At 39.7% G+C, this 12164-nt stretch overlaps 2 protein-coding genes and 1 long non-coding RNA gene across 5 annotated transcripts in view; all 3 read left to right on the top strand.

Moving 5' to 3' along the window:
• Window positions 1–12164, top strand: part of LOC308079380 (ras-related protein Rap-1b) — a 323403-nt gene that overhangs the window by 272598 nt on the left and 38641 nt on the right. The window lies entirely within an intron of this gene.
• The window catches only part of LOC308079382, a 292916-nt gene that overhangs the window by 242111 nt on the left and 38641 nt on the right, over window positions 1–12164 (top strand). The gene's annotated exons all lie outside the window — the stretch shown is intronic.
• cand1 (cullin-associated and neddylation-dissociated 1) overlaps window positions 1–12164 on the top strand; it is a 30601-nt gene that overhangs the window by 8885 nt on the left and 9552 nt on the right. Inside the window, exons 7-18 of the mRNA XM_080421567.1 lie at window positions 854–1031; window positions 1331–1436; window positions 2086–2231; window positions 2670–2821; window positions 3126–3266; window positions 4142–4283; window positions 6143–6351; window positions 7579–7747; window positions 8091–8180; window positions 8614–8767; window positions 10115–10352; window positions 11636–11824. Coding sequence (XP_080277693.1) covers window positions 854–1031; window positions 1331–1436; window positions 2086–2231; window positions 2670–2821; window positions 3126–3266; window positions 4142–4283; window positions 6143–6351; window positions 7579–7747; window positions 8091–8180; window positions 8614–8767; window positions 10115–10352; window positions 11636–11824 — 1914 coding nt within the window. The remainder of the gene's footprint in view (window positions 1–853; window positions 1032–1330; window positions 1437–2085; window positions 2232–2669; window positions 2822–3125; window positions 3267–4141; window positions 4284–6142; window positions 6352–7578; window positions 7748–8090; window positions 8181–8613; window positions 8768–10114; window positions 10353–11635; window positions 11825–12164) is intronic.

Raw genomic sequence — 12164 nt, forward strand, 5'->3', positions numbered from 1 at the left:
AGCCCAAATGGATTGTAATGATTGCTGGCATGTGATGATGAGAACAAGGCCATATTAAGAATGCTATTGAAAACAAGTTATTGTATCAAAGTTATAAATGATAAACTCTTGGATGTTTTACTAATGGTCGTAGTGCGTTAGTACTAATGATTACTCATTATGCTAATGACAGCAGTGTCAGAGGGCTGGTACAAATTAATATTAAACGTAGGAGAAGTGATTTTCTTTTGTTAAAATAAGTGTTAAATAGCTTTATATTCTGATAGTACTCATTGCTATAAAGTGTTTGTTCTGTAACAGGAGTCTCCATGTCTCTCCACCTCTTTATTAAACATTTCCAGGTCAGGATACCAATTTCATCAAATCAGGACAGAAAACTCAGTCAGGATACAGATTAAACAAATGAAATTGGAAGTGATGACACAAAGAAATGAGCAGACACAAAATTGGAACTGGAACACTATAAAAAATGAAGCTGATAAATGGATACTCTCTCCTGATTGGCTGAAATGGTGTCACCTACCTGAAAATGTATTTTCTGTTTATTAAAGAGCTGGAGAGACGCAGAGACCCCTGTTACTGAACAAACACTATAGCAATGAGTACTATCAGAATATAGAGATTTAACCTTTTAACAAAAAACTTTTTGTTTTAACCAAAAAATATCACTTACCATATCTTTTAATGTGAGAAGAGAAAGTATAACACAACTAAACTAACTCCTTTCTTTACAATTCTGCAACAGGAAGTCATTGTTATTCATATTGTTATGGTTAGTACAGGACCATCATGGGGACTGGTTCACGAGTGGTGATGTTTAAATTGTTAACGTTATTATTTTTATTGTTATCAGAGGACCATCATGGCTCTGGGTCACCTGGTGATGTCATGTGGGAACCTGGTGTTCATTGACCTAATCGAACACCTGCTGGCAGAACTGGGACGCACATGGGACGCCCTGAACATGTCCACTACCAGGACATACATTCAGTGTACGGCCGCTATCAGCAGACAGGCTGGACACCGCATAGGTAAGACGGCTAGATGGACAGGTCATCACCATTCTTGGTTTTCTGTCTTTCGTCATAGAAATTATGTAACATTTATTAAAGGGATAGTTCACCCCCAAGCAGCGGTTCCGGTAGGAGACACAAAGGCGACTCTGTGTCTCCTACCGGAACCGCTGCCTGCCGGTCCGCTGGTCATCAAATTATGGCTTAGGAATGTGACAAAAACCAAAAAATATCCATGAATTCAAGTCTCCATGGGGTGACTAATCAATAGAATTTCTGTGGCTATACCACTCTGCCCATCTCTGTCTGTCTTCCAGGTGAATACCTGGAGAAGATCATTCCATTGGTGGTGAAGTTTTGTAACGTTGACGATGATGAACTGAGAGAGTACTGCATCCAAGCCTTTGAGTCCTTCGTTAGGAGGTACTGTCACACAGCAGAGTTATTATAGATTTGAAATATAAATCATTCATTCATCGTGTAGTTTTGAGTTTGGTGTTGATTTCAGTTTAGTCTCAGTTTTGCAATTGCAGAAGTCGTTTTAGGAGTTGATTTTTTTTTAGTTTTTGTCTTACTTTTAAAACTGTAACGGGGTGCAATTAGGGCTGTCACGATTACACATTTAAGTTGACGATTAATTGTCATACAAATAAAGCATTGAACATTGAAACATATGAATAACATTTTCAGATTGCCTTTAAGGCTTCATAATAAATAAAATTTACAAAGAAATTACTGACATATTTAATAAATTTATACTTAAAAGTATAGCGGAAATAGCTGATCTACAAGCTTACAACGCGTCACAAAGTAAAAATAAAAGATAAATACGCAAAGAAATTACTGACATATTTAATACTTTTATACTTCAAAAAAATATAAAATAGCGCAAGTAGCAGATCTACAAGCTTACATCGCGACACAAAGTGGCGAGTTGTAAACATGTAGATCTGCTATTTCTGCGTTTTTTAAATTTCGACGATTATGCAAAATAATAACGATTATCTCAAATAATTGCAATTAGACGATTATGTAATAATTGTGACAGTAACACTGTAGATGTTGTTGTCAGGTGTCCTAAGGAGGTGTACCCCCACGTTCCCACGGTGATCTCACTGTGTCTGCGCTACCTGACCTATGACCCCAACTACAACTACGATGATGAAGACGAGGATGACAATGCAATGGATGCAGAGCAGAATGACGAAGATTACCAAGGTAACACACAGAGCCAACACAAACACACAGAGCAGATATATATATATATACACATATAGTTGTGTCATTTCATGTTGAGAAGTCAGGCCAAGGTTTTACCTGCCAGTGATGAGTACAGTGATGATGATTATGACTATGTTGTACCTACAGTATGTACTATGCGTACCTCTAGGGGTACGCAGAGGTACAACAGCGGGTACGTGAGACAGTGCAAAATGGAAGAAGTTTTTACTGTTGAGTTTCATTCTGAAACATTAACAAACTTCATGTGAACCTGCTGATCTGTGAAGTGTTAAATGAAAGTAAATAACTCTGCGAAGCGTTTTGAGCTTGTAGATTGTAAAAAAGGAGAGACAGTATATGCAATGTGGCCCTCTGGAGTGAGTGTGGAAATATAGTGGCCCCCTCCATCATCAAAGTTGCCCACCCCTGTTGTAGGCAGTGATGAAGAGTACAGCGATGATGATGACATCAGTTGGAAGGTGCGTCGTGCATCGGCTAAGTGTCTGGACGCTGTGGTCTCCACCAGACATGAGATGCTGCCTGATTTCTATCGCTCCGTCTCCCCTGCACTCATCGCCCGCTTCAAGGTACTGTATCACTCCTACTGTATCTATGGTGTCACTCATGATGTAGCAGAATTTCTACTGTATCTCCTAATGCAGGGATTCTCAGCTTGTGGGCCCTGAGGGTATTACAAGTGGGCCCCCAAATAAATAAATTCTGACCATTAAGATAATTCGATCTGGAAGAAAGGCTTTTCCGCTGTTTGTGTTGCTTTTTTTTTTTTTACGTTTAAAAAAATAAATAACATATGCTTTCCCAGCTTTAATGGGTTAATCCACTGTGTGTGTGTGTGTGTGTGTGTGTGTGTGTGTCTGTGTGTTTGTGTAGGAGAGAGAGGAGAACGTGAAAGCAGATGTCTTCCATGCATATCTCTCTCTGCTGAAACAAACCCGACCGGCTCAGATGTGGATGTCCGATCCAGACGCTATGGAGCAAGGAGAGACGCCTCTAACCCTGTTACAGAGCCAGGTACACACACACACACACACACACACACACACACACACACACACACACACACACACACACACACACACACACACACACAGAGCACACAAAAGGTTTGGTTCTGGTACTGATTGGTCAGACAGGGGTGAAAACATAATCTCCGTCTTTGGCCTTCTTGGCCTGGCGAAAGTGATTTTATGCCTAGTGTAACCCATTCGTAAATTATGTAGAAACCATATTTCTGTTGTTAGTCAGTCCTCGCCTCATGGTAAATTTAAGGAGAAATTATATGGTATAATTAGCCGATAGTTGTCAATGTCAGTCAGTCATAAAATGTATTAATTTCACAATTGTTCTTCTGAGCAAGTATGAGAGTTGCATTTGCGTGTATTTTATGAGAGAGAGAGAAGACCAGATGAGGGAGAGCGCGTTCTCACACTGACAACGCTGTTTACAGAGGCAATGGAGCATTTTTATGTCCAAAATGTGTTGACCCCTGCCTGTAAACATCTATTTACATTGTACTGCTTTAATAGCCTCTTGCAAAGTGAAGGTCAGAGGCAAAGAAAGGAACATTAAAGGGATAGTTGACTCCCAACAATTACTTTTTTTCTATCGATTAGTCACCCTATGGAGACTTGAATTAATGGATATTTTTGGACGTTTTTGTCGCATTCCTAAGCCAATAATTTGATGACCAGCGGACCGGTAGGTAGGGGTATTATTGTCTTAGAAATGCAACAAAAACAAAAAAATATCCATGAATTGAAGTCTCCATGGGGTGACTAATCGATAGGAAAAAGTCATTTTGGGGGTGAACTATCCCTTTAACGATTATTATTATCAGGAGGTCATCATAACATGTATTCTGTCCTTTTGTCTCCGACTGTCTGCAGGTTCCCATGATAGTGAAAGCTCTTCATAAGCAGTTGAAGGAAAAAAGTGTGAAGACGAGACAGTGTTGCTTCAACATGTTGACTGAACTGGTGAACGTTCTTCCTGGAGCCGTGGTTCAACACATCCCAGTTCTAATACCAGGTACTACATGATGTATTACAATACTGTTACAGTTACACAGTATTAATAGTTCCTTTTCCTAGTGGTCCGACACATCCCAGTAACACCAAGTACTGCTGTAGTTCTGTTATGCTGAATTCCGCAGGGGTATTCTGCTTTTGCCTTCTGAAAACCGGCGAGGCTTCATCCATTAACCCTTTAAGACCGGGTATGCATTTGTGTGTCATTTTTAGATTTCTTTGGCTATTCAAAAATGGCAGATCTAGAAAATGTGTGCAAATCTTTGAATATATGTATAATTTTAAAGCCAACATTTGTTACTCAAATCTTTGCTTCTGGGGGGTCCCCGGAACAAAACATTTTGAGATGGGGGTCCGTGGCCAAATACATATCATTTTGGGGGTCCTTGACATGAAAAAGTTTGAGAACCATTGATATAGCAACATAAGTTCTTTCCAAAAACTAAGGATTTAGACATTTGTAGAATTGACCAAATTGCACACATTTTTAAGATTTTTCAAAAGCTCATAGCCCATAGCGCTATGAGCTTGTAGATCTGCTATTTTTTGAATAGCCAGAGAAATCTAAAATGACACTGACGCTTTCCTGGTCTTAATGGGTTAACTGTGGCGAGGAGCGACCACTGCTTTCTGCACCGCGGCAGGAGGCGTATTCAGCTAAAGGAGGCGGAGCGGCAAAGTGGCCTCTGCCTCTGACTCTGACTCAGTGCAGTGACACAGTGCTTCAGCCAACCAGAATTATGCTGTGTTTTGAAATGGGCATGGATTAGGTTTACAGACTAAATAGACTCTATGGAAAGTACCGAATATCCACACGGAGGAAACTGAACGTCTGGAAGAACGATAACGTTTGAGGAAGTGACCGAATTCGTCCTTGTTCACCGTTAACCCATTCAATCCGGAAACACATACTGTGTCATTGCGAACGCAGCGCGCCTCCGCACAAGTGGAGCTTACTATGACACCGTGCTCGGCTTGTGTGTCCGCGTCTCTGTGTGCAGTATTGTGTGCACTGCCTGTGTGCAGCCAAGTAAATGTCCAATATAGACGTACCATACATCAAATGAAAGGTCTTTGAAAACTGAACACACCTGTCAAGGTTGCGTTTAAGCCCGCCCCTTCCCCCGGAAGCCACGCCCCGGAGAAGGCTCCTAAAAACTCCCCATTGAAACCCCATGTTAAATAAAAAGTGCCCGAATCGCTCCGAAACTTTTTCTACCCCACCTAAGTGGGGGTCTACGAACAATTACTTCGGGCTCGGATTTTGGCTCCGCCCCCCGGAAGTGGGTGAAACAGGCACTTCAAACACTTTTTTTTTTGTGAATTTGTATTTTTCTAAGATGCTCCTTTTAACGCCGATTTTTTTTTTTGTATTTTTTATATATTTTCTTATTGGTTACTTTTTTTTAATAATATTTTTTCATTATTAATTTTTTTGGCGTTCGCTTCCCGCGTTCGCGCGTCTTACTTGTTTTAGATTTCTTTGGCTATTCAAGCTATGAGCTTGTATATCTGCTATTTTTGAATAGCCCAAAGTATAAAATAATGGTTAAAGTGCGTTCCCGGTTTTAATGGGTTAACTCAAAAGACAGAATCACTTCGAATGAATCACTCGCGAACGACCCAGCTCTACTGGCTTGTGGCAGAGCAGCGGATCTCTCGCTGGGCCACAACTTTCCTATTTACAAGGGTGTCACTCACACATTGAGCACACCCATTTAGAGGAATCCCACAGTGCGGAAATTTGCTCGCTGCCACTGGTGTGAATTCAGCATTACAATACTACTACTAGTACTGGACAGGTTCAATAACTGACGTTTTCTCTCTTTCCGCACCCGTTTATGCATGTGTGCATTTCAGGTATAATCTTCAGTCTGAATGATAAGTCCAGCAGTTCAAACCTGAAGATCGATGCGCTGTCGTGTTTGTACGTGATCCTGTGCTCGCACCCCCCTACCGCCTTCCACCCACACATCTCTGCTCTCGTCCCACCCGTGGTGGCCTGTGTGGGAGACCCTTTCTACAAGATCACTTCCGAAGCCCTACTGGTCACACAGCAGCTGGTTAAGGTACAGGAATTAAAACTTCAACTCCTAAGACTCTCACTGAGCGAGACAGGAAATACATACCCCAACCCTGGCTTTGTTGTAGCCATTAGGTGACATAGGGAGTTGAACCCTCAACCAGTGGTGTAAAGTAACAAAGTACTTTTACTCAAGTACTGTACTTAAGTAATTTCTTTTGGGTATTTTTTACTTTACTGGAGTATTTCCATTTTCTTTGATACCCCGACACAAAGTTAACGTTAATGCTGTACAGCACATGTGGAGGATAAGCCTTCTTCAGTCATTGTAATGTTGCTGCTGCTGTTTGTCAAGGTTTATCCAATAGATAGTGTCCGTAGTCTGTAAATCCCAGACATTAAATGATAAATGTACAAACTTGTGTGGCTACCTAGCAGCCAGAGACAACTCTGCCCGGTTGTTACACCAAAACTGGTGAATGTCATTTGGTGCCACTAGTTGAAACCACTCTGGTTGAAACCGAGTCACTGAGTTCCATATGTCACCATTTATATGTCAGCTAGTTTGGCTAACATCTTAAGAATGTAACAGTTTTGCCAAAAATCACTTGCATTCAACAGTTCGTCTTTATAGTGCCACCTTCTCAGTAATATGCCATTACACTGAGAACTATATAAAATCGTTTGGCACAGAGAGACAAAAAAGCAAACTGACAAGGTTCATATTTTTTCATGACTAATCAAGTCAATCAGATAAATAACATCATGATTTAATTACTTCTTGGTAACTGGTCTTGCATGCACATTCTGGTTTCACAGAGGTGTCATGTTGAGTATTGAACACCTGCTTTATTTCACCTTCTAAAATCACCCTCGTCATCGCTAGAGTGACACATTCATTCCAAGGGGAGCTATTGAAGTTTAGCCCATTTAGACATCTGTGTCATTTTAGACGTTGCTATAGCAACATGAATGTTTTTACATTTTGGAATAAAAAAAATAACTTTTTCAGAAAACGTAGTTTTTAAAATCGGCCTCATGTCTAAATGGTTTGATATATGCCAATCTGAATACATCTGGTGAAAATGCCTAATTCCTGCTTTTTGCCATTGGGTAACATAGAGAGAGGAACACTCAACCCCTAGTGCCTTGCTTTAGCCAATGAGTAACAAAGGGAATAGAACACCTTGCTGTAGCCATTTTATCAAAGGGAGCAGAACCCTGGACTAGTTCTGTACTGAGCTGTAACATGTATTGTGTTGTGTTCTTCCAGGTGATCAGACCTCTGGAAACCATAACAGAGGACCCAGAGAGTTTTGACCCCTCCCCCTACATCAATGACTTGTTCAGCTGTACAATCAAGCGCCTGCGAGCTGCTGACATTGACCAGGAAGTTAAAGAAAGAGCCATTTCCTGTATGGGCCAGATCATCTGTAACCTAGGTAACCAAGGTTTACATTCTCATCTGGTTTGTGACTATTTATTATTATTATTTATTTTTATTAATGTTTCAGATTTTAAAATATGATCATGTTCGATGTTGGATTCTGTTTTTAAGTTAAAAGGCAGGGAATAAATATACCTGATAGGTCACAGAACCCGTCTCCATCATGACAACCATTCCAGTCTTTATTGGAGCATAGAGATGAGAGAGAGAGGGAGGAGGGGGGAGGGGGGTGGGTGGTGGCGGTAAGAGAGGGTAAACTAATGAATAGTAATGTTTGTTTTAACATGTCTTCCTGTTGTACCACTCGTTTCATCATGTCTTCTTGTGCCGTTACCTAGGTGACCGTTTGCCCACTGAACTCCCTGGAACACTGCTCATCTTCCTGGAACGACTCAAAAATGAAATCACTCGACTCACTACTGTTAAAGGTACCACTACCTCAATAGATTCTACTAGCACTAATAGCATACCAGACTCACTACTGTTAAAGGTGCTACTACCTCAATAAATACTACTAGCACTATACCAGATTCACTACTATTAACCCATTAAGACCAGGAACGCATCTGTGTCATTTTAGATTTCTTTGGCTATTCAAAAATAGCAGATATACAAGCTCATAGCGCGGCACCGAGTGCCACGCTATGAGTAGATCTGCTATTTTTGAAAAATCGTGAAAATTAATTTTTAATATATTTTTCCCAAAAACTTTTTTCCAGAAAATGTTTAGAAGCGACCTCAGGTCTTAATGGGTTAAAGGCACCGTAGTGCTACCTATATGAATACAGATTCACTACTGTTAAAGGTACTATTGCTGCAATACACAAGAGTTAAATTCTTTTCTTCTCTTTGTTCTGTTAGCGTTGACGCTGATAGCAGGCTCTCCTCTTAACATCGACCTGGGTCCCGTACTCCATGAAGCTGTTCCCATCCTCGCGTCATTCCTCCGCAAGAACCAGAGAGCTCTCAAACTGTGTACGTTAGCTGCACTGGACATCCTGCTGAAGAATTACAGGTACGTCTGTCTGTCTACCAGTGACAGATTCATTCTAACAGTTCCACCATGATGATAGATGTCGTCGCTGTCGGGTGGAAACCTTGTACGTGCAAAATTTTACTTTTCGGAAAATGGGAGGAAAAAAATAACCAACCAATGTTCCAATTTAGTTATTTTCACAAGCTCTTTTTTTATTAACTCATTGGTTCAATATTTATAACACCCACAGGCACAATTAACTCTTTCACTGCCAGAATAAATAGATACGGTAAATAAACATTGTTTTGCCAGCAAAAACAAGTAATTTTACTGTACCTTTGAAAAATCATGGACTATTCTCCGTGACCTCCGTCCTCATGGAGATCGGCTCATTACACGCACAGGGGTGCCGTAGTGTAGGTTAAAAAAAAATTATTTGCTCGGCGTAATCCATTCCACAGCTGTGGCCGTTTGAATGACGCTTGTTTTTGCCGTAAAGCAAGAGGAACGAAGATATAGTGATTTTAAATCAAAAAACGGGAAGTAAAGGAGCTTTTATTTTTTTTAATTACGTCAATTCCGGGTGTACTCTTCTTCAGTGGTGCTTGGATCATTCACAGGCCGCGGAGCAGCACCCCGCCCCCCCCACCACCAAAAAAAGAAAGTTGTCATAGTCGTTTTAGAAATTCTAAATATGAGGACACAAGGTTTCTGCCATGACAGCAATGATATATTGTATTGATCAATGTTATGGATGATCTTATATTGTATTGATCAATGTTATGGATGATCTTATATTGTATTGATCAATGTTATGGATGATCTTATATTGTGTTGATCAATGTTATGGATGATCTTATATTGTATTGATCAATGTTATGGATGATCTTATATTGTGTTGATCAATGTTATGGATGATCTTATATTGTGTTGATCAATGTTATGGATGATCTTATATTGTATTGATCAATGTTATGGATGATCTTATATTGTGTTGATCAATGTTATGGATGATCTTATATTGTATTGATCAATGTTATGGATGATCTTACATTGTATTGATCAATGTTATGGATGATCTTACATTGTATTGATCAATGTTATGGATGAGCTTACATTGTGTTGATCAATGTTATGGATGATCTTACATTGTGTTGATCAATGTTATGGATGATCTTACATTGTGTTGATCAATGTTATGGATGATCTTATATTGTATTGATCAATGTTATGGATGATCTTACATTGTATTGATCAATGTTATGGATGATCTTACATTGTGTTGATCAATGTTATGGATGATCTTACATTGTGTTGATCAATGTTATGGATGATCTTACATTGTATTGATCAATGTTATGGATGATCTTACATTGTGTTGATCAGTTCCTCAGTGACTCCGGCCATGATAGACGCGGTGCTGGCTGAACTTCCTCCCCTCATATCAGAGAGTGACATGCACGTGTCTCAGATGGCGCTGAGCTTCCTGTCCACGTTGGCTCAGACTCACCCCTCCTCCCTGGCTCAGCTCAGTGGAGGAAACATCCTCACACAGCTCATAGCGCTGGTTCGATCCCCACTGCTGCAAGGAGGAGCGCTGGCGGCCATGTTGGATTTCTACCAGGTAAACGACACTCCTGACACTCCTACTACTGGCTGGGCAATTAACCTGAAAATATTATTATTTAATTGTTTTTAATTATTTTTCTTAGTTTTAATAATACATACATACATAAACCACAAGGACACACAATACATTAACCCATTCAATCCGGTCAATCTGTCATTTTAGATTTATTTCCGTGCTATGAGCTTGTAGATCTGCTATTTTTGAAAAATCGTGAAAATGTTTGCAAATCTTTAAATATATATATATATTTAAAGCGAACATTTGTAAAATATTTAGTTCCAGGGACCCCCAGAAGCAAAGATTTGAGTTACAAATGTTTTCTTTAAAAAAAGAAACATTTGTACAAATTTTCACGATTAAAAAGAAATAGCAGATCTACAAGCTCATAGCTCATAACTCGGTGCCGTGTTATGAGCTTGTGGATCTGCTATTTTTGAATAGCCAAAGAAATCTAAAATGACAGATGTGTCCCCGGATTGAATGGATTAACAATAAACTAAATAAAATAGAATAAGACTGTAATGCAGAACAAAAAGACGAAGATAAAATAAAATGACATTATTCCTATACAGATTGTGACTTGCTACTTCTACTACTTCTACTACTTCTACTCCTCCTACTCATTCTACCACTACTCTGAATCCTTGTACACCTCTTCACCTATTTCTCTTTTATTCCTAATCTTCTACCCTTCTCCCCCTCTTCTTCTCCTTCTACTCCTCTCCATATAGGCCTGTCACAGTTGTTACATAATCGTCTCATCGCAATTATCCATAATCGTTTCCATTTTGAAAAATGGTCACACATTTTAAAATATAAAAAATAGCTGATAGCTCACAAAGCTTGTAGATCAACTATTTCTGCTATTTTTAATATTTTAAATTTGCTATGTCAATTTCTTATTTGTCATATCTGCCCTGTGCAATTTTTTATTATGAAGCCTAAAAGGCAAACATAAATACATTTGTATTCATATGTTCAACGCCAAACACACAATTAAATCGTTAATTGCAATTATTTGAGTGACAATAAATCATCAACTTAAATTTGTAATCGTGACAGCTTTACATACCTGCTGATGATGCTAACAGCAGACATGCAAAAGTGTAATTTTTCAGCTACAGTCACCTTTTTTAACCCAAATAGGGCAATTGTGTGACACCTGACCCGAAAGAAAACAACATGTTGTCACCTTTTTCACCTCGGGGCTGTTTGCATGCCTGTAACAGAACCAGTTTACTAACGTGTGTGTTTTGTGTGTGTGTGTGCGTGTGTAGGCTCTGGTGTGCACAGACACAGCAGGTTTGGGTTACATGGACCTGTTGAGGATGCTAACGGGACCAGTCTACTCCCAGAGTTCTGCTCTGGCTCACAAACAGGCCTACTGCTCCATCGCTAAATGTGTGGCGGCGCTCACCAGGGCCTGTCCCAACGAAGGACCTGCTGTGGTGGGACAGTTCATACAGGTACGTGTCTCACTGTCCAATCTATCCTTTATTCTTCTCAACCCTTTAAGACCAGGAATGCATCTGTGTGTCATTTTTAGATTTCTTTGGCTATTCAAAATGTATATATTCAAAGATGTGCACACATTTTCACGATTTGTTTTTCAAAAATAGCAGATCTACAAGCTCAGTGACGAGCTTGTATATCTGCTATTTTTGAATAGCCAAAGAAATGTAAAATGACAGATGCCTGACTTATACTTTGTTGTATAATGGTGTCGCGCGTGTGCTGAAAATAGCCCATCTACAAGCTCAAAACATGTCGCATGTGAGCTTGTAGATCGGCTAATTTCGGCAAGCG

Source organism: Gymnoscopelus braueri, assembly GCF_963280865.1.
Source record: "Gymnoscopelus braueri genome assembly, chromosome: 23".
Classification (NCBI taxonomy): domain Eukaryota; kingdom Metazoa; phylum Chordata; class Actinopteri; order Myctophiformes; family Myctophidae; genus Gymnoscopelus; species Gymnoscopelus braueri.